Raw genomic sequence first — 20,158 nt, 5'->3', positions numbered from 1 at the left:
CAAGGCTAGATGTTTGTGGAGCTGAGCTGTTGAAGCTAAGTGCTAACCGGTAGCATGCTAACGTCTTGAGCAGCTTAAACACTGACTCACTGGTTTCCTCACATAAATGTGTTTTTACTGTTCTCTTTTTGAGCAATGATTAAAATGCCGCGGTCAATCAGTTGTCATGTTGTAGCGCTGCATAATGCTACTTCGGTATTCAAAATGGCCGCCATAACAACAAAGAAAACTGAAAGGCATGTGTTCCCTTTTACTCGTCGATTTAATTTCCCCTTTACAGCACTTCTTAATGTGGTTTCAGTTCGCACAATGTGAGAGAAAATTCCAAGCAACGAGAAGTCTTTATGAAATACTTTACGAAACCGTTTAAGCACTAATTGTTAATTTAAAGTCATACAAAATGTGTTAAAGACTTGCGACCAAAACAAGGCCAAAATGGAACTAAATTTGGTAGAAAAAAATTGTGATTTAAAGTGATCGTTTGTATATTTTGAAGACATTATGCATTTATGTTTGAGATTGTCGAAGAAAAGTGTAAATCTCAGTCAGATGGAAGTAATTTATGGATAGTGCGTCAACTAATACAACAATAATTATGCGATATATTAAGGAATCGAACCCGGGAAGTTCTTGCTGCGAGTTCAAAGTGCCACATATTGTGCAGCTGTACTTCATAAACGTCTAATCAGCAGAAAAAGTGCTGTAGTTAAACCTTTATTTTTTTGTTTGCATCATTTACATGCCTTCCCTGACATTGAACGGTCTCACCAGCTGCTGAATGTTGACGGAGGCGTCGATGTCCAGTTTTTACCTCAAGCGTTTGGTTCTGGCCGATATCGAACCCCGTTGTTTGCGTCGGAGCTGAGGGCACTGTGGACTTGTGTGCGCAAACGAGACGACAAAGGAACTTAAGTAAATGGAATGAATGATGAAAATTATGATGAATATTGTTGTTTCTAAAACTGTTAATAAAAAGTGTCTCTTTTTTAAAATGTTGTTTGAGTCCTTGAAACAATATGATTCCATTTTCTTGGGGCGTAAGTGATCAGTTTTGGTCCCAGAGGCGCCAGTGTTCATTTATACACAATTTGTGGCTATAACAAAGAGTGGTATCAATTTATTTCCAACAAATTTCTGAAGGACGACACAACACCCTCTGTGTTAAAAAGCAAATGGCTTCAAGTACGTTATAATTGTTACATACTCTACTTAAAAACAAAGATCTGTGGATGTGCCTCCAAAGAGCAGTACGTGACAAACTGCCCAGCCAGCTCTTAGTTATAGAGGAGTTTTGTAAGAAAGAAAGGGCAAATATCCCTCAAACAAGAATAGAACGGCCCTTAGCTGTCATAATTGCCATATTTGGAGGTTAAAACTTTGCAGGGTTTCCAATCGTTTGCTCTGGCCTCTTTTTACATTAATGTTTTGTAAATGTAAAAGATGTGAACCAAACGTGGTAACACTTCAGATTACAGCCCGCGACTTCCATGTGTAGGTAGAGGGAACAAGAAAGTAGTTACAGATTAAAGCAGTACTAAGTAACTCATGCCCCTAGAGGCAAAGAGCGCCACTGCAGGTGTCGTAGCATGTTGCGGTTTTTTACTCATTGTGAGAGTAAATATTACGCTGACAGAAAAGACAAAGGGAGAGAGGGATATTGTACATCCAATTACACAATGGAGATGAGGTTTTTTTCTGAGACTTGGCTGTAAACACTGTTAAAGTGGCGCTAGCTTTGGTTCCATTAGTGCGTATTGGTCACCCTGATCAGAGCAGGGAAAGCTGCAAGTGTGGATTTCTGACCAGAGACACCAGGGGGAGATGAAAGATCGCCAAATCATCCCATAAACACTCACGAAAATGATTTATTAAGGTCAACGAGTTACTTAGTTCTGCTTTAAAGTGCCAGATTTAATAAAGGTGTCTAAAGTGTGACAACTGTAGGCTATACAACTTATAATAAAGGTGTGCAATATGTCTGTTATATAGGCTGTACCAGCTTTATAAAGGACATACTAATTTCATAAATTGCGGGAAAATTACCGCATAACTAATGCACATAATAATACCATACCTCTACACGTCAGCGCGGGCTGTAATCTAAAGTGAGACGCTATGTACACCTTTTACCCTTTGTTACGCTACATTATTGTGTACACCTTTATTACGCTTTGTACACGTTATTAAACCTCGCACTTTAATGTATGTGTATTTACCTGTACTTACATGTGTAATTACTTTCTTGTTACTTGTACCCACAAATGGAACTTGGGGGCCATAGTCTGAAGTGTTACCAAAAACGTTATGTTATGGGAACGTCTCACCTGTAGCTCCACACTACAAAAAGTAAATATCAAGCATTGGCTTAAATGACCTGAATTGAGGAAATGTATCTTGTTTTGAGCGGTTTTCACTCATTTAGACACTTTTCCTGAACGGACCAAGTTTACTTTGCTTGTTTGAGGACATTTCAGACCAGTTCTAGGGTAAATCTTGCTTGAAATAAAGTAAAATTGAGATAAGACCAATTTTCTTACCCCATTGGCAAAGAAAATGACCTGAACTAAGGATGAAATGCATCGAAACGAGTCAGAAACATCTCAGAACAAGTTAAATAATCTAGGACAAATGCCCAAGAACTTCTTAACTAGTCAAAACAACTAAAATTTGGATTATTATGCTCAAATTGAGATGTTTATGCTGATCTAGTTAAATACTTTTTGCAGTGCATGCCTTTTTGAGATCATTCATCTTCCTCTTGCTTGATTGTTCACATTTATAGAAATTATGATCCGTGGTTCCTAAACCTTAGCGGTTAATTTATGCTCTAGTAATGCATTTAGGTTAACCTCTTAACCCCATCTGAACCGAGCACATTTTCTCCAGTTTGACCTTACCCAAATCTGAAAGCTTCTTGAAAAAAGCATCAAAATGGGGAAGAAAACACTACAAAAAAGCCACAAAAGAGCAACAAGAAAATAACAAAAATGTGATGAAAACATAGCACAAAAAGGAAAAAAAAAAAAAGCGATAAAAGTGCCACAAAAAAGTGGCAAAATTTGGAAAAAGTAACAAATATGCAGTGAAAAAGGTTAAGACAACACAGGGAAAAAGATCCATTTAGATGAGTTTTGAAGCACATTATTTAAGCACATTCATAGGACAAAATGACTCTATGAAAACAGTATTTATTAGTCATACACAGTTAAGATAATAAATAACTGGAGGTTCTGCTCGACAAATACTTGAACAAGAGAGAAAATGGCCGCTCATCTGTTTCCTCACGATGAGACTTATGGAGGTCTCATGTTGCAGGTTTTATGATATACATACAACAAAACACGATTCTCGATGTGAGTAAAAAAATACACAAAGCAATACATGCAATAATTCAGGAAACCGCACACCAACTCGCTCAGGATGGATAAAACTGAGCTGAACATAAGAATCGAATAAAAAAAACAGTAATTTTCAATGTAAAATTTGGGGGTGCTCGTTTACTGAGTTGGTGCACAGTGATGCGGTGTTATGTCACTGGACAGTTGTAGTATTCAGTATATACAATATGTACACGCGGACTTGCTGCTGTCAGTCCCGTGGATACATTATCGTCTTTCCCAGCTCAGGCACCTTTTTAGCGTAGTATTTGTTGTACACTATAAACGCGACTAAAGTGAGACAAATGGCTCCGATGATGCCGGCGATGACTGAAACGGCCACCACAGTTGAGTCCGCGGCCTTCCCAAAACCTGAGAATGAAAAGCATGAGAGTTATTTATGATGGGAACGCAAAGCAATTAGTAAATCTGATACAACCATCTTTTCTTTAAAGGTACACTATCTGATTTTTCATGTAAATAAAAAGGTGATAAAAATACTGTTTGATCTCTCAGTGACCCAGCGGATTCTTGGGTGTTTAGCTTAGTGTCTTTACTTACCATCCCGATTGCCTGTAGGATGCTCCAGGATCAATTCTTTTCTTTTCTTTTCCTTCCTTTCTTTCTTTCTTTCTTTCTTTCTTTCTTTCTTTCTTTCTTTCTTTCTTTCTTTCTTTCTTTCTTTCTTTCTTTCTTTCTTTCTTTCTTTCTTTCTTTCTTTCTTTCTTTCTTTCTTTCTTTCTTTCTTTCTTTCTTTCTTTCTTTCTTTCTTTCTTTCTCACTGCTGATTGAACCGTATCCATGGTTACATATACATTCCAGTCCAAAAACCTACCAGAAAGCCTAAATAATCTGAAGTAAAATTGATCCTGAAGCATCATAGGAGCCACCAGGATGGAAAGCAAAAAACCAATACGTCCGCTGGGTCAATATAAACTTTTTTTTTTTACATAAAAAGTTGCATAATTGTACAAGTACTTGAGTAACCTCTGAAGAAACTGTACTTATTAGAGTAGTTCAGTACTTTTAGTTTAGTTTGTTGTGCCACTGTGTAAACTTACAAAAGCTTCATGTCGACCTAAAATATATGTAGTTCTTCTTCATATATATATATATTTGAAATACATTTTCTATGTTTTTGTTTTTTTATGATATTATTTTCACATTAATACATGTTTTGTTCCTGAAACCTTATGCCGTAACTGAAACATAAATCAGACTTTTTTGCTCAAACAGTATTCACAGTACCCACAGTAATATTTTCTCGAAGTACTTTTTTACTTTTACTTAGTATTTATTTGGGTCCCTACCTTTTACTCCTACCTGAGTAAGATTACTCTTCAGTCTGCCCGCCTCTGGTCATGAGTATTTATTTATTTTTGTCAAAGATGGAGGTCACTCCTCGCTGTGGTACAAACAGTGGTTTTGTTGTCCACAAAAACTAAACTAGTGAGGTCTGGCGGTCTGTTCCCATAACTGACAATAGTTTAAAGGAGTAGGTAACCATTTTTCCATACTGAGATATGTTCTTACCTGAGCTTAGCATTTGGCCTCTCCCAGTATATTCCTATAGCTCCAAACAGGTTGAAGTTAGAAGCGACCAAGCTCTTTCACAGGCACGTACACCAGACAGGTATGTATCAACTCGTCTAAACTCAGGTAAGAACATATCGCAGTATGGAAAAACGGTGGCCTGTTCCTTTAAGTAGAATTTTTTTTTTTTTTAGGATTGATTCAGGTTCGAGGGGCTGGCCTGGGTCATAGATGCTGCATTCACGGTAGGGCATATGGGGCCATGTCTGCCACAAAGGTTTGGATAATGCAGGTCTGGTTTTACATCATTTGGTAAAAATATAAATACATGAGCTTGCCCTGCTTTTGCACAGATGTGTCTGACCTACGGTGGCCTGGAAGTGCAAAACACAGCTACAAGTTCTGAAACATATGTATTTTTTTTACGGAAAGGGTAGGTACTTTTGGGGGCGGGACTTCCGGTCCTGTTCACAGGGGTTAGACACACAGCACACATGCAAACACAGGGGTCATACACACAACAAACATGTGTATGACCCCTGTGTTTGCATGTGTGCTGTGTGTCTAACCCCTGTGAACAGGACCGGAAGTCCCGCCCACAAAAGTACCTACCCTTTCCGTAAAAAATATACTTTTGTTTCAAAACTTGTAAATGTGTTTTCACTGTTTGTAAATTTGTTTCAAAACTTGTAAATGTGTTTTGCAGTTCCAGGCCACCTTACAGACCAATCAACTGTAAAATTAAGAATGGACTTATTGTTGCCAACTTCTTTCTGGCGTAGTATAAGAAAGTGGAAACATTTTTGACCCTCTTTATGTCATTATTGAACACAGGCTTTTCATTCTTACACAATTTCTATTTTCGCCCTATTTTAGATAATGGCTCTGGCTCCAAAAAACAGGTTCAGCTCGCCTCGCTCCCTCAGTCCATTCTTACACTAAGCTCTGGCCCCCTCCCTGCAAACCCAGACGCCCCCCAGGTGGGTATAAAGTGACAAAAAAGTGTCATGATAACAGAACCTATATTACTCATGAAAACAAAAAACTACTCTCATCAACACCAAAACTATTCTCTGAAATAACTGAATACTAATCCAAGTGTCTGCAGCACAATGTCACATCTTTAACAGACTTTAAAATCGTGTTGTTTTCTCGGTAGCATGCAAAGGCGCCCTCTAAAGTGAGACCCTCGTTGTTCTCACTAACACCTCTCTCTGTAATTCGAGTCTGCATTGCCTCCAGCTGTGACCGTTCTTTTTTAGAGTTATAAGAAACTAAAAGCAGGACGGTAACGCAAGCCACTCTCTACAATGGGTGACCTCATCCTTCACCTGGTTTCCAACATAATGAAGTAAATGTTAATTGTTTTTTTTTCAATGGCGAGACTGGACGCATCATCGACTGACCTGTAAACCAAGCCCATCCACAGAAAGGCTTTGAAAAACATATGCTCTTAATGACGTAGAATATGACCTGATTTTATATGACCAGTATTATTATTATTAACAGCAATAATAATGATAATGGTTTTTTTTTAATTCTTATTTAACCTCTTAACCCCCATCTGAACCGAGCACATTTTCTCCAGTCTAAAAGCTTCATGAAAAATGGTTAAAAGAGCAACAAAATGAGATGAAAACAAGGATGAAAATGCAACAAAAGAGCAAAACGTGACAAAAAGGCGATGAAAAAGTGACAAAAATGTAACAAAAAACGGTGAAAACACAACAAAAATGCCACAAAAGCACAACAGAAAACTGAGAAAAAAGTGATACAAATTTGACAAAAATTGGACGAAAATTGTTCACAAATGCAATAGAAAAGTAGAAAAAAAAGGGATGAAAATGTGATAAAAAAGTGACAAAAAACTGTCAAAAATGTATGACAAAAATGCAAGAAAAAAGCCACAAAAGAGCAACAGAAAAGTCCAAAAAGTGACAACAACGCAGCAATAACACGATGAAAATGATCTGTTTAGATGAGTTTCGTAGGTCTTTCAAATGAGCTGTTACACTGGCCTATAGGCTGTAACCTTTTAGATTTGGATAAAGCTGAACTGGAGAAAACGCACTTGGTTAAGGCGGAGGTTGACGAAGATCGTACTTTTTCAGTTAACTTTTATTTATGATCATTGATGATTTCATGTGTATGAGGATTAGTGCTAATGCGAGCTCGATCGGTTTTCGTTGTGTTTCGTGCAATGACAATAAAAATCTCAATTTAAAGGGGCTAGATGCAAGTTAGCCATTTTATACTCACCACTGCCACCTCAGGCCATACTTGTAAGTGCACCTTCTATATTAAGCTCGTGCATGACGGCACTTCGGACCCGAATTAACACCTTTTTGAGTGACAGTGCAGGATTTTAGAGGCAGTTGTGGTGAATATGTCTGGGCTCATTCTACACCTTAGGACATTGGTGAAACATGTAGGGGGAGGAAAACATTTTTAAACTCCACATAGTCCCTTTAAAGGAACAGGCCACCGTTTTTCCACTATGTTCTTTCCTGAGCTTAGACGAGTTGATACGTACCTGTCTGGTCTTTGTGCCTGTGGAAGAGCGTGGTAGCTTCCAACTTCACCCCCGTTTGGAGCTATAGGAACATGCTGGGAGAGGCCAAATGCTAATAACATATACAAGGCAATCGGGAAGCTGAACTCCCCGATTGCGATGAACTCGTCTAAGCTCAGGTAAGAACATATCTCAGTTTGTAAAAACGGTGGCCTGTTCCTTTTCTACTTGACTATAGTTGATGAAATACAGCAAATACAGCAGCAGAGTGAATTTAAAGAGGTTTTTGGTTTGTTGTCATGTAAGACAAAATAGTCGGTTCGGTTTAGACACAATTGATAATCGAACCTTAAAGGGACTTTAAATGTCTTGTTAAAATTATGTATTTTCCTCCCCCTACATGTTCCAGCCATGTCCTAATGTGTAGAATGAGCTCAGACCTGTTCACCACAACTGCCTCTAAAATACTGCACTGTCACTCAAAAAGGTGTTAATTCGGTCCGAGCTTAATATAGAAGCTGCAGTTACGCATAAGACCTGAGGTGGCAGCAGTGAGCATAAAATGACCAACTTGCATCTAGCCCCTTTAAAGCTAGTTAAGTTAGTTAATTTCTGAAGTTTCTCCATAAAAAACAAATTATTAGATGATGTTTAGTGGCCGATAGAATAAGCAATAAGCAGAAAAAACTGAATATGTTTTAACATTTGGATCAGAAGTCACTTTTATATTAGTTTTCATTCTAAACTATTTCATTAATGACTTCTGATCAGGCTTTGACATCAGTTAGGCCGATGGGTTGAGAACAGTTCATAATGTGTGGACATAAGGAAGTAAATTGACCCTCTTTCATTATCAATCATATCAGCTGCTTCTGTTTCTGCGTGTAAACATAGAGACAGCCCTTGTCAGACATCCTGTGTGCTTACCATCGCCCGGGAGCAGATAACCTGTGAGAGAAGAGCGACATTTGGTCAAAACTCTGGGTGCGTAAAAGCTGATACCGGCTGTGATGTGGGAACCGCTCCGTACCGTTCTCTATGTTTATGGTGATGGGCCCCGATGTGACTGTGGCCACGTCGCTCACGGAGTCGGGGTCGCTCACGCCGCGCCTCTTCCTCGCTGAACAGTCCTGAAAGTGAATCAACGTCAGTCTGCAGCTCGCAAAGTGTCAGGGGATTTTGGAAAGATGTTAAGAAGATGTTGTGTATGTTCCCCCAATTCATGCGTTTTAAAGTATCAAGAGCAACGACAGGCCCCTCCAGCACAGAACCTCTGGCCCCCAATATGATTTTGAGAAATATTAGTATGCAAATAAGGGATCAAATACCTGTTAAAGTACTCAAAAAATGCGAGAAATAGTGTCTCCTTATAGTGAGTTTTTAAAATGTCCTTACAGAACATCCCACTTGGTCATATATAATGTAAAACAGTGATTCTCAACTGGTGGGTCGGGACTCAAAAGTGGGTCGCAAGCCTATAGGGAACTTTTTTTTTCAAAATTTTCCATCTGAAACTACACGGAAACACACTGGAGTCTGTTAAAATTAATATGATTGGGTTGTTGGGTCTTGAAGCCAGACCACTTTAGAACCGCTTTAGAAAGAAATGGTTCTTAACTTTAGGCTACACTGGTGAGGTTCGGCCCTTGGTGTTTAGGGAATGATGAAAATCGGCCCTCCGATGCAAACTTCCCTCCCCCGAGCCCCCCATTGGAAAGCATTGCACTTTAGACATCTTAATAACAACTTTAGAGCCAGGTGCCTAATTTTTGGGAACTTTCTACAGCTAGATGTGATAACGCTGGGTTAGGTGCAATTACAGGGACCGTAAGAAACCTTTTAGAAATCTAATGATGGCCGGACTGTTAGCATTGGAGCTAAAACCGAACTACACGTCACACAAGGGCGGAGTCTACAGTGAAGATCCCGCCCCTTATGCCCTTTTTAGGAACATGCTTCGTCAGAGCTGGGGAGGAGGAGTCTGTGAACCCGCCATGATTTCCCCTTCATCATCACCATTGTGGTAAATGGGGAGGAGTGAGGAATGACGGTCTATTAATAATATGTCAGGGCGTGTGAGCCATCAGTGCAAAGAGACATTTCACACATGGCCACCGCAGAGTCCAGATCTTAACCCCATTGAGAATCTTTGGGATGTGCTGGAGAAGGCTTCGTGCAGTGGTCACACTCTCCCATCGTCAATACAACATCTTTTGCAGAAGCTGATCAAAACAATGCCACAGTGAATGTGCTGTAATCAAAGCTAAAGGTGAAAAGCGGTTCAACTGAATATTAGACATGTGGCCTTTTTTTTTTAAGTTTCTTTTCTGATCTGGCAATTTTAGTATTTAGTCCCCTGATCGTAAAACCTGGTGCTAACCTTAACCATAACCTTAACCTGTTATCTGCCACTTTAGGGTTAGGATTAGAATTAGGGTTAGCAATTACACATATCCAAATCTCAAAGCCTATTGACAGGAATTTACAGCCTACATGTGCCAGAGTGATACCTCATTTGAAATCCAAGACCTTCTAGTTTCTAAGTGTAAGATCTGTGTGACCCTAACCCTTTATTTGCTGTCGCTAACACTAATCATAACCCCAACCCCTGACCCTAAACCTAACCCTAACCCTAACTCTCTGATACTTTTGCTTCAACAGCTGCCCTGGGGTAGACTGACTTAAGCAAGGCTTCCAATCTGTGTCATCAACCCCTCCAAGAAGCCTTGTCAGCAACTAATGATCTATAGTTGTTGACAAAGCTTTTTCTTCTTCTACAAAGTACAGATGACGGCCTACGATTACACAAACCACGAGCCACTGTCGCTTGAACCTTAACCTTGAAATTGTGGGAAAAGATACATGATTCTAGATATGAGTGGTTGATAAAGGTGGCACATAGAAAGATTATTGTTCCACATTATTGTTTTACATGTGGCTTTATAGAAGTGTCAGTGTTCATTTGCTGACCTCGACGAGGCTGGGGCAGATGTCTTTCACACACAGCCTGGTGGCACAGTGCACGTAGTATGTGGAGATGCTCATGTTGGTGGCTTCGGTAAATCGGAAAGCCTCGAAGGAGAAACGGGCAACCTGCCTCTTACCATTGACTTCCATGAGGGTCTGACCGTCATGATTACACCTAAGAAACAGCCAGAACTTCAGGGACATGGCGACAAAATTGTATTATTTAGAGAAAAAATAAAATCCCTATTAAATGACTCACCCAACAAAGAGGTCGAAGTGTGCATTCTCGATATAAATAGGCAACGATGTGGCATAGCATCGATCAAGAAGTACATAGAACCTGTTGCAAAGAATAACTCGCTCAGAGCATGGTGTGACATATAAACAAACTGAAACTAAAGTTTCCAAAGCTGGATTGAGCACTTACCGATCTGTTAAATTTGAGGCTTTCACTTGAACAAAAACTCTAGTTTTTAGATAGATTGGCATCCCGAGGACCGTTTCGTACAGTTGGTCCTAGGAAAGAATATACAGGAAAGAACTTGGTCAATGTCAGGTTTATCAATAAAAGCTTTGAAACACTATGAGTCAGACACAGTTATATTAATTACTAAATAAACTAGAATAATAACAATGGCAAGGCAAGTTTATTTATTCCGTACATTTCCCACACAAGGCAACTCAGTGCGCCAATCAAAAAACAACAATAAAAACACGGTAATACTAATATTAATCATGTGGACGTAATGTATGCGACAAGCCACATTTTCAGCCTTGACAAGTAGACAATAATAGAGGAGAAGAGAGATGGAAATACGTCACTCCTCTGAATCTGTGGCAGCTTTGTTGATGCTGGTGTTAAATGACACTTCCAATAACGTGAGTATTGGCAAAACCGGTTGTTGTTTGCATTTTGAGGCGGGGTAGGGGATGTTGGCAGCGGATTGATGTAACTAAGAAAGTAACTTATAATCTAAGGGTTTGGAGCAAATACAGAAACACAGCAGAGGAGGAGACCAACTAAAACTGTTACTTCAAAGGGAAACTTGGTTTATTTATAATCTAAAGGCTACCGCATACCCTGGATTTTTATTATCATTTTTAATCTGTTTTGTATTTTTTTCTTTCTTGAGTGACGTCATCCAATTAGGAGGGAGTCTCCTCAGATAATTGAGCGGCCACGCCCTCTGATCACCACATGTTCTGAGTTCCCAATCACTCCTCTATAAAAAGAGGAGACAAGTCGCTGGTCCTCACTTCTTGCTTGTTTGGAGCCGATACGCACGGAAGAAAACCAGCATTATGTTCTAAAGATTTTTACACTCATCAGCCCAGCACAATAAAAGCTTTTTAAATGTAAATAGAGAATTATGATGTGGGAGGAGTGCCTTGTTTTTTTCTTTTTTCTTTTGTAACTTGTAATCTAACTTTGTTACTTTTAAAATAGAGCAATCAGTAAAGTAGCTAAAATACTTTTTAAATCTGCAATCAGATTACTGAAAAAGTAATCTGTGGCAACATTGTTCATTGTTTTTTTTACTTACAAATAGTTATTTTAAGTGACTGCCTTCTAAATAACCCATGGTCCACAGAGTACCACTAAAGGGTCAGAGACAAAGGTTTGGAACCACTGCTCTAGGGGGTCGAAACACTGAGCTGGGTGTCCCAAGATATTCAATGATATAAAAAATATTCAATATAATTCTTGAAATGAAGTCAGATTTTTACTTTTTCTTTTGTTTAATATGATCTACATTATATGTTTTTACAGGTCCCGTATGGTTTGCTTGGTAATTTTGGGAGGTCCCAGTCTGAAAAGTTTGAACATGCCTGGTTTAATAACCCCAATTCAGACAAATAACGAGGCACCTGCCCATGGATGGATTAAATATCAAGTAAATCCTAAAAACATTAGGAAACCAGTGAAGAAGTGCCGTTGTGAACTGAATCAGTGAACAAACGGCCTTGTTTAAAGTAAATCTGTCTTACCGCATACAGCTGCATGTCAAGCGTGCTGAGGAAACTCCCATTGGTGTCTTTGACTGCCAGCGTGACCCCCGACCTGTTGGGAGGAGACAGGTTGAAGGCGGGGGAAATCCAAGTTTTCCCACAAGCAGGTCATTATTCACACGATACATACTGAGCATACAGAAAAGAGCAGCTGTGAGACTATACCTAAAAGAAATGCACACCTCTCAGGACACAGCACCGACACCTGATCACCTCTAATGTACACGCTCATGATACTTTTCAGACTCCTTTTTATAATGAAAACAGAAACTTGCCCACTATGTAGAACATATCCCATCAAGCTTTCCTCACAGCATTACCATGTCGTTTCAATTGCATGTTTTCAATTCTAGAAGGATCATTACACTTACACAAACTAATCTTCTCATTCGCTTTATCACGACTTACACATTCATCTTGGTGTTGCTGATCAGGTACTGCAGTGAGTAGCGGCAGGAGAACAAGTACATGGCCTCCTCAAAGTACGTGATGGCGCCGTTGGACGGGTCCTTGGAGCAGACTTTGCCGGAGATGTTGATGAACTGCACCATGGAGAAATGCGCGAAATCCCCCGTCCCCGTCTCGTTTACCACCTGCAAAACACAGGGGCACACAACTTTTGATTTTTGAATCCGATGAATAGAAGAGAGCGCAGGCAATTTCACCACGGGTTCTCATAGGATGTCTTTACTTACTCGCCATGGAGGTGTTTCATTTGCTTTGAGGGAGCCATAAAAGAGAGTGTTGTACACCACAGCATCACAGTATAAGATGCTGCACAAATACACCGCCTGATCCCCCAAATAAGTCGCCACCTGGATTTAACTTATCTGGGGTTGCAGCAGTTGGTCAGGTCAAGGTTCAGCAACACTTTGAAAGAATGAGATCAGCTGAATGGATTTCTTCTTCCCTGATGGCACAGGCATATTCCAAGATGACAATGCCAGGGTTCATTGGAGTCTTTCAGGGAGCATGAGATAGGCCAACACAGAGTCCAGATCTTAACCTTGTGCAAGCCAGGAAGTATGACCACATCACACCCATTCTGTTTTCACTGCACTGGCTCCTAGTTTCTGCCCGGATCGATTACAAAATCCTGCTGCTCACCCATAAATGCATCACTGGTCACGCTCCACAATACCTGCAAGAACTCATATCACGGAAACCCTCCACCCGCACGCTCAGGTCATCCAGTAGCCTCCACCTTCATGTTCCTACTACCAAGCGCCGAACCTGTTCTGCTGCACCAAGGCTTTGGAACAGCCTCCCCGTGGAGCTGAGAGAAATACAAAACCTGGACTCTTTTAAAGCTGAAATGAAAACATTCCTTTTTAAGAAAGCTTGTAATTGTTGATGTTTTTAAATGTGTGTGTTTTCTTGTAGCACTCTCAGATTCACTGAATGAAAAGTGCATTACAAATAAAATGTATTATTCTTATTATTAACCATATTGAGAATATTTGGGATGTGCTGGAGAAGGCTTTGTGCTGTGGCCACACTCTCCCATCACAATCACCAGATCTTTTGACATTGCAGAAGCTTACTGAAAGCGGTCCAACAAAACATTACAGTGGGTGACCTTTTCTCTTGTGGCGACTTTTCTTTCCAGTGTATAATAAAATCCTTACACAATTACTGCCGGCTGAAGCGAATCCTAAAGAATCCTGTAAATCTGGCGCATTTTATCATCCACTGTCTCATTAAATGATACAGGTCTATTGAACAGTGTGACGCCCGCTAACATGTCTCTCACATACTTCATATAACTCTGTGAGAACCTACCTTTAAAACGCTGCCACACTCACGCGACGTGATGCTGATGTTGAATCTCAGCACCGGTGGCTTGGCGTCCCAGTCAGGTTCGCCTTTACACGCCGGGTTTGTGTGTTGGGAGTTCAGGAACATCATCGTCTCATTGAATCCGTTGAAATAAATGGGGCACAGGAGCATGGTCAGGTAGACCTTATCAGAGCCACAGGTAACGTTCATGTCAGAGTTGTCTGGAGAGGGGTTGAAACATGTATCAGCTTTTCACTCATGTACTATATTCAAAATGTACTATATTCATCTTAAGAGAATATAGTACATTTTGTGTGACACTTGCTCAGTGGACTGCGTTTAAATGTCTTTTTTATATTCACACATAAGGGAAGCAGACACAAGGAAGACAGTAAAGAGAGGCCATATACCCTCAGGCGACTATAGTATTGTGAAGGTGTTAAAAAGAGGGGAGTGGGTGAGAAGTAAGACAATATTCAAGACTAAAGGCATCTTTTGTTACTGACCTGGAGTCCTGAATGTTTTATCTCCTATGCAAAGCTGAGCCACATTAGTCTTAGAGAAAACATCGCTGAATCGCATTTGGGCGAGGGTTATTTGGGCAAAATGGCAAAACAAGATGACCCGCCATAATGCTTTACTTGGGCTAAAACACAAACAAACAAATATCACAAATTATTCAGTGGACCAGTGGTTATCAACTATGACTTTGTGACCCACCATCACCCGAAGATGGAAGTCACAACCCAAACTAAAACAGACTTTGCCATAGTAATTTCCCTCAAAGTATTGGTGGATACGCATATAATAATCCTAAAAAGTGGGGCTCAGGTTGTGTTTTTATACGGTTTCTGTTGATTGAACCACTGCCCCAGATTCAAAGCATACATTTCTCTCAATATATTGAACAACACACAAAACAGAGAACTGTATGGACAATATTGATATTAATGTGTTTACATCTTTACAATCTGTAAATCTGTATAGTCTTTCATGAAATATAGCTTTCTTAAATGATCAAATGGTGAATCACAAAGCCAGTAAAATCCATTGCATCTTACCTTGTGTTGCCGGCCATAGTTCTAGTTCACCTGCTGCTGCTCCCCAGTGAATTGCCCCTCTGTGCGTTTAGCCTTAGCCTCTACCCCTTTATATACTGACCTGATTTGCATCCACAAAAAAAAAAACAGAGGAAAAAACTCACCTCAGGCCTCTGGCAGGAGTGGAGCTGAGGGAGGCTGGCTATGTGCATCCCAAAGTCAGATCATCTGTCAGAAACTCAACAAAGCAAGGACAATCAGACCCTTTCAGGAAAAAAAAGTGTGTTATTCTTAAAAAGTTGGTCATTCACTTAACAATGTGCCAAACTAAACATAGCCGAAGTGCTGAAATGTAAATTACTATTTGAAAATGATGGTTTAAGTGCACATGTCACGTTTTTCATGGTTTAATAATTTACTTAGCTTGATGGGATAAGGGTTAGTATCATTATGACGTTAAATGTTCAAAAACGGTAACACTTTATAATAACTACACCTCATTTAGCCTTAATAAATTATGAGTTAACACTTAATTCATCATGAAAAATGTATTTGTTAAGTTTGACTAGCTAACGACTACTATGAAATGACAAATTAACAATGAATAAGTGTAAGTATGTGAAGAACTATTCATTATGAGTTAGGCATTAACTGTAGTAGTTAAGTCGTTATTAAGTGTTAGTCACAGTGTTAAAGGAATAGTTCACCGTTTTTACATACAGAGATATGTTCTTACCTGAGCTTAGACGAGTTGATTTGTACCTGTCTGGTCTTTGTGTTTTCCCTCAGTCACACAAAAAGACCAAAGATGTTGTTAGCGTTTAGCCTCTTCCAATGTATTCCTATAGCTCCAAACGGGGGTGAAGTTGAAAGCTACCAAGCTCTTCCACGGGCACAAAGACCAGACAGGTACGAATCAACTCGTCTAAGCTCAGATAAGAACATATCACAGTATGGAAGAACTGTGTGCCCTCAGTCATGCAAAAAAAACAAAGACGTTGTTAGCATTTGGTCTCTCCCAGTATATTCCTATGGCTCCAAACGGGGTGAAGTTAGAAGCAACCAAGCTCTTCCACAGGCACGCACACAGACCAGACAGGTATGTATCAACTTGTACTTATTATAAAGTGTTACCAAAAAAAAAAAGTAAATTAAATTCCAGTGCCCAAAGATATCTGTGCCTGTGTCCATTAAAGCCCTAATAAGTGAGGGGGCATGGAGGTCAGGTCACTCCTTGAATGGCATCTGATGTAAAAACCTACATGCTATATCACTATGCTGAAAACCACCAACACACTGCTCGATGCATTTGCCAAATTGCCTGCTTCATCCTACGTTAAAGGTGCATTATGCAACTTTTTATGTGGAAAAAAAAAGTTGATATTTGTGTGTATTTGACCTTGTAGTGACTCAGCGGCTGAATGAGTGGTCAGCACGGCGCCTTTACTTTCCATCACAGTGGTCTCTGGGACGCTCCAGGATCAATTGTTAGGAAGGTTTTCACTGCGGGCGGACCCTCTCACCAGAAAACCTACAAATCAATCGATCCTAGAGAATTGTAGAGACCACAATGACGGAAACTAAAAGGCGCCACTCACACAGCCACTGGGTCACTACAAGGTCAAATACGCACAACTTTTTTTTTCGGATTAAAAAGTTGCATAAAACACCTTTAACACCTGTTCTTGGATCAAGCAACATATTTTTGGTGGAGAGCTTATACAGCAGCAACAGTAGAAATGGTGTTTTAGAAATATAAACCAGCTTCTTAAGATTTATTAGCAAACATTGAAAATGACACTACTTATAAAAAACCACGCTGTTGTTATGATATCATGTTGCAGCTTCTTCTTTGTTGCTGCTTGACGTTGGCCTTTTATTTACGTAAGAGCATCCTACAAGGTGAACTGTTCTGCTGGATACATTAATAATGACTCGTCTGTCTCATGTCCCCTCACCTGCCGGGGGCGAGCGTCTTTTGTGGAGAAATTAGGTCTCCCGTTCAGCATCTCAGCCTCCCAGAGTCAGTCACACCGTGCGAACAAAACGTCCCACACCGGCTGCGTCACCTGAACCACACACCTCCTGCAGGAACCCTGAGACCAGAGAAGATGAGCCCGGTGAGAGGAAGCTCACTGTCAGTCAATCAGTCAGTCTGTCCCTCTATTCAAGACCTAAGTGTGTTTGAAAGAGACTCTCCTCTCACTTTCCTAATCCCAGCAGACGAATGGGATATTTGATTATAAAATGTTTCCTTGTGAATAAAAAAAAAAGCCTAAAGAGACTAGATGCAAATTGGTCATTTTATACTCACTACTGCCACCTCAGGTCTTATGCGTAACTGCAGTCTCTATATTAAAGGGATATTTCAGGATTTTTGACATAGGGCCTCATTTCCTAGAGTTGCTGGTACCTGGAGATATTTTTTTGTAGTTCATGCAGTTCTTATGTTTGAAGAGTTTCGTGGCGCTAGGCTAATGCAAGGCTAGCACATTTATATGGTATCAGCTCGCCTGCATTAAAAACAGTCTTACGCACTCCACAGAGCACCTGAGGCAAATCACTTATAACGCCAGACTAACCATATAAATGTCTGTGTCGATAGAATAATTTTAACCATTTTGCATTTAAAATACCTTAAATTTGAGCAGCATCTGCTTCGTGTTTGTATAAGCTACGCAGTGGAAGAGATAGAAAATAGTCCCTCAAAATGCGATAATTCATGTGATGCAAGGTCAGTTATATTCCAAAAATTATTCTATCGACACAGACATTTATATGGTTAGTCTGGTGTTATAAGTGATTTGCCTCAGGTGCACTGTGGAGCGGGTCAGACTGTTTTTAATGCAGGCTAGCTGATACCATAGAAATGTGCTAGCTTTGCATTAGCCTAGCGCCACGAAACTCTTCAAACATAAGAACTGCATGAATTACAAAAAAATATCTCCAGGTACCAGCAACACTCTGGATAACTAGGAAATGAGGTCCTATGTCAAAAATCCTGAAATATCCCTTTAAGCTCGTGCATGACGGCAATTCGGACCCGAAGTAACACATTTTTGAGTGACAGTGCAGGATTTTAGAGGCAGTTGTGGTGAATAAGCCCCATTCTTGGGCAAATAGTACCCATTTATAAAGCAGGTTTATTCAGCCTGTGAATGGTCTACATCAGGGGTTCCCAAAGTGGGGGCCAGGTCCCCTCGGGTGGTTGCGAGACACTGTGATGGGCGCCGCGAGATGTTTTTGGGACAGTATATTTTTTAATAAATTCACAACAATGAAAAAACAGCTCTAAACCTGTCAAAACCAGCATAGCCCAGTCCAAATCTGGTCTAAACCAGTCTAAAACTGCTCTAAGCCAGTTCAGACCATTCCAATACTGCTCTAAACCGGTTCCAACCAGCCCAAAACTGCTCTAAACCGGTCCAAACTAGGTCGGGATGTATTTTGGATTGAAAGCAATACATATTTTTTTTTAATCAAGTCAAATATAAAACATATATCAGAAGACATTAAAGGCCCTATATGTTTTGATTGCAAACAATGAAAGGGGAAGCCACTAAATTTTAATGATAGTTGTGTCCAAATTCATTCGTAACTTTCCTAATATATTTGTAGGATCCAAATTCTTTACAGGAACAAGTTTATAGGCACATTTCATAACTTGCAGGGTCACTTTTCAGGGTCACTTTCACAAAAATGCCAGAAAAATAGCCTGAAAGTTCATAAAATTGATACGAATGTTTTATCATTTGATGCACGCTGTTTTCCCCACAAATATTTCCGTTTACAATATTCTAAAGGAGGACAAGATAAATTGAATTCCATTTCTAGAAGTACAATCTCCTTCAACAAAGCAGATTTAAAATGTATGCCTGAATTTATTATAAACACCAATTATATTTTACATTAGGGATCCCAGCTCTTTGGTCTGCTAATTTTGGGGGTCACAGACTGAAAAGCTTGGGAACCCCTGGTCTACATAGATAATTTGGTCATGTGTCTTGCACAAGGACATAACGTGCACGTGCGGGAGCCGGAATTTGAACCCCTGACCTTCCTTTGCTTCCTTAAACATTGTTGACATAAAAGGGAACGATAAACCTGCGTACTGTAATTCCTTGTTGTATTCGGTAACAAAATCATATCCACAAGAATAGTTTGCTTGTGTAATATTACCCATAATTTCCTTTGTGTTAATCTAAAAAACCTCGGAGCTTTTTAGGGTAATATCCCATAAAACTGTTATCGTTATTATTTCCCAAGACTACTTGTTTTCTCATTATATTAACACTGCACCATGGAGCAATGTGAATGTAATAAATGTTATAAAACCACAAATAAGAAAAAAATAAGACAATTTACTACACAAATATGAGGGGGAAATAATAGAAAATATGAATAGATTACTGTTGGCTCATATGTTCAATAATTGTACATGAAAGATTTAATAAACCAGCTCACTCAACTGTCTATTTTCCCCACTGACAATAACAACATGTGTGATGATGTTGCCGTGGTTCTCAGTGAACATTCTCAGTAAATTCGTGGATGTGGGCATTAGTGCAGCGTTACTATCCGGGCTTGAAATCTATAAAGGTAAACACCTCTGCTCTGCGTGGAAAGCGCATTATGCGCCAAGACAGGGACATTCAAAAATGAAAGATGTTTACAACGTCATCTATTGTTCAACCTTGTGTCCACTAGATGGTGAGGTCGAGGTGGTGCGTTAATAGCACTTTTTCCAACACGATCCATGTAAAATGAAACGAACATTTCGACATTAAACTGTAAACCATGAGGCTGTGCAAAACAAAATTGATTTGCTACGGGTTTTTCTACTCATTATTCCGTGTTTTGTTTGAGCACAAACCGCATGAATTACTCTTGTCGACAAACCAGTTTATATAACCTGGCAGCGCAAATGAGAATGTGCCGTT

At 39.8% G+C, this 20,158-nt stretch overlaps 1 protein-coding gene across 1 annotated transcript; it reads right to left on the bottom strand.

Annotated features, from left to right (window-relative positions):
* Positions 1-3,588: 3,588 nt before the first annotated feature.
* LOC306970661 (zona pellucida-like domain-containing protein 1) lies at positions 3,589-19,929 on the bottom strand (the record flags this gene model as incomplete). The annotated part of the gene is made up of 13 exons (XM_079566690.1): positions 19,892-19,929; positions 17,177-17,314; positions 15,383-15,482; positions 14,685-14,824; positions 14,182-14,399; positions 12,808-12,992; positions 12,379-12,451; positions 10,817-10,905; positions 10,649-10,729; positions 10,393-10,564; positions 8,453-8,552; positions 8,350-8,370; positions 3,589-3,749 (listed from the first exon to the last, which is right to left on the bottom strand). Exons 4-13 carry the CDS (start codon positions 14,758-14,760, stop codon positions 3,589-3,591), a joined length of 1,176 nt encoding a protein of 391 aa, XP_079422816.1. The 5' UTR covers positions 14,761-14,824; positions 15,383-15,482; positions 17,177-17,314; positions 19,892-19,929.
* Between the last annotated feature and the right edge of the window lie 229 nt (positions 19,930-20,158).

This window comes from Gobius niger, assembly GCF_951799975.1.
Source record: "Gobius niger genome assembly, chromosome: 11".
Taxonomy (NCBI): Eukaryota; Metazoa; Chordata; class Actinopteri; order Gobiiformes; family Gobiidae; genus Gobius; species Gobius niger.
The sequence above is the reverse complement of the archived record's forward strand: the minus strand, read 5'-3'. Positions and strand labels throughout refer to the sequence as shown.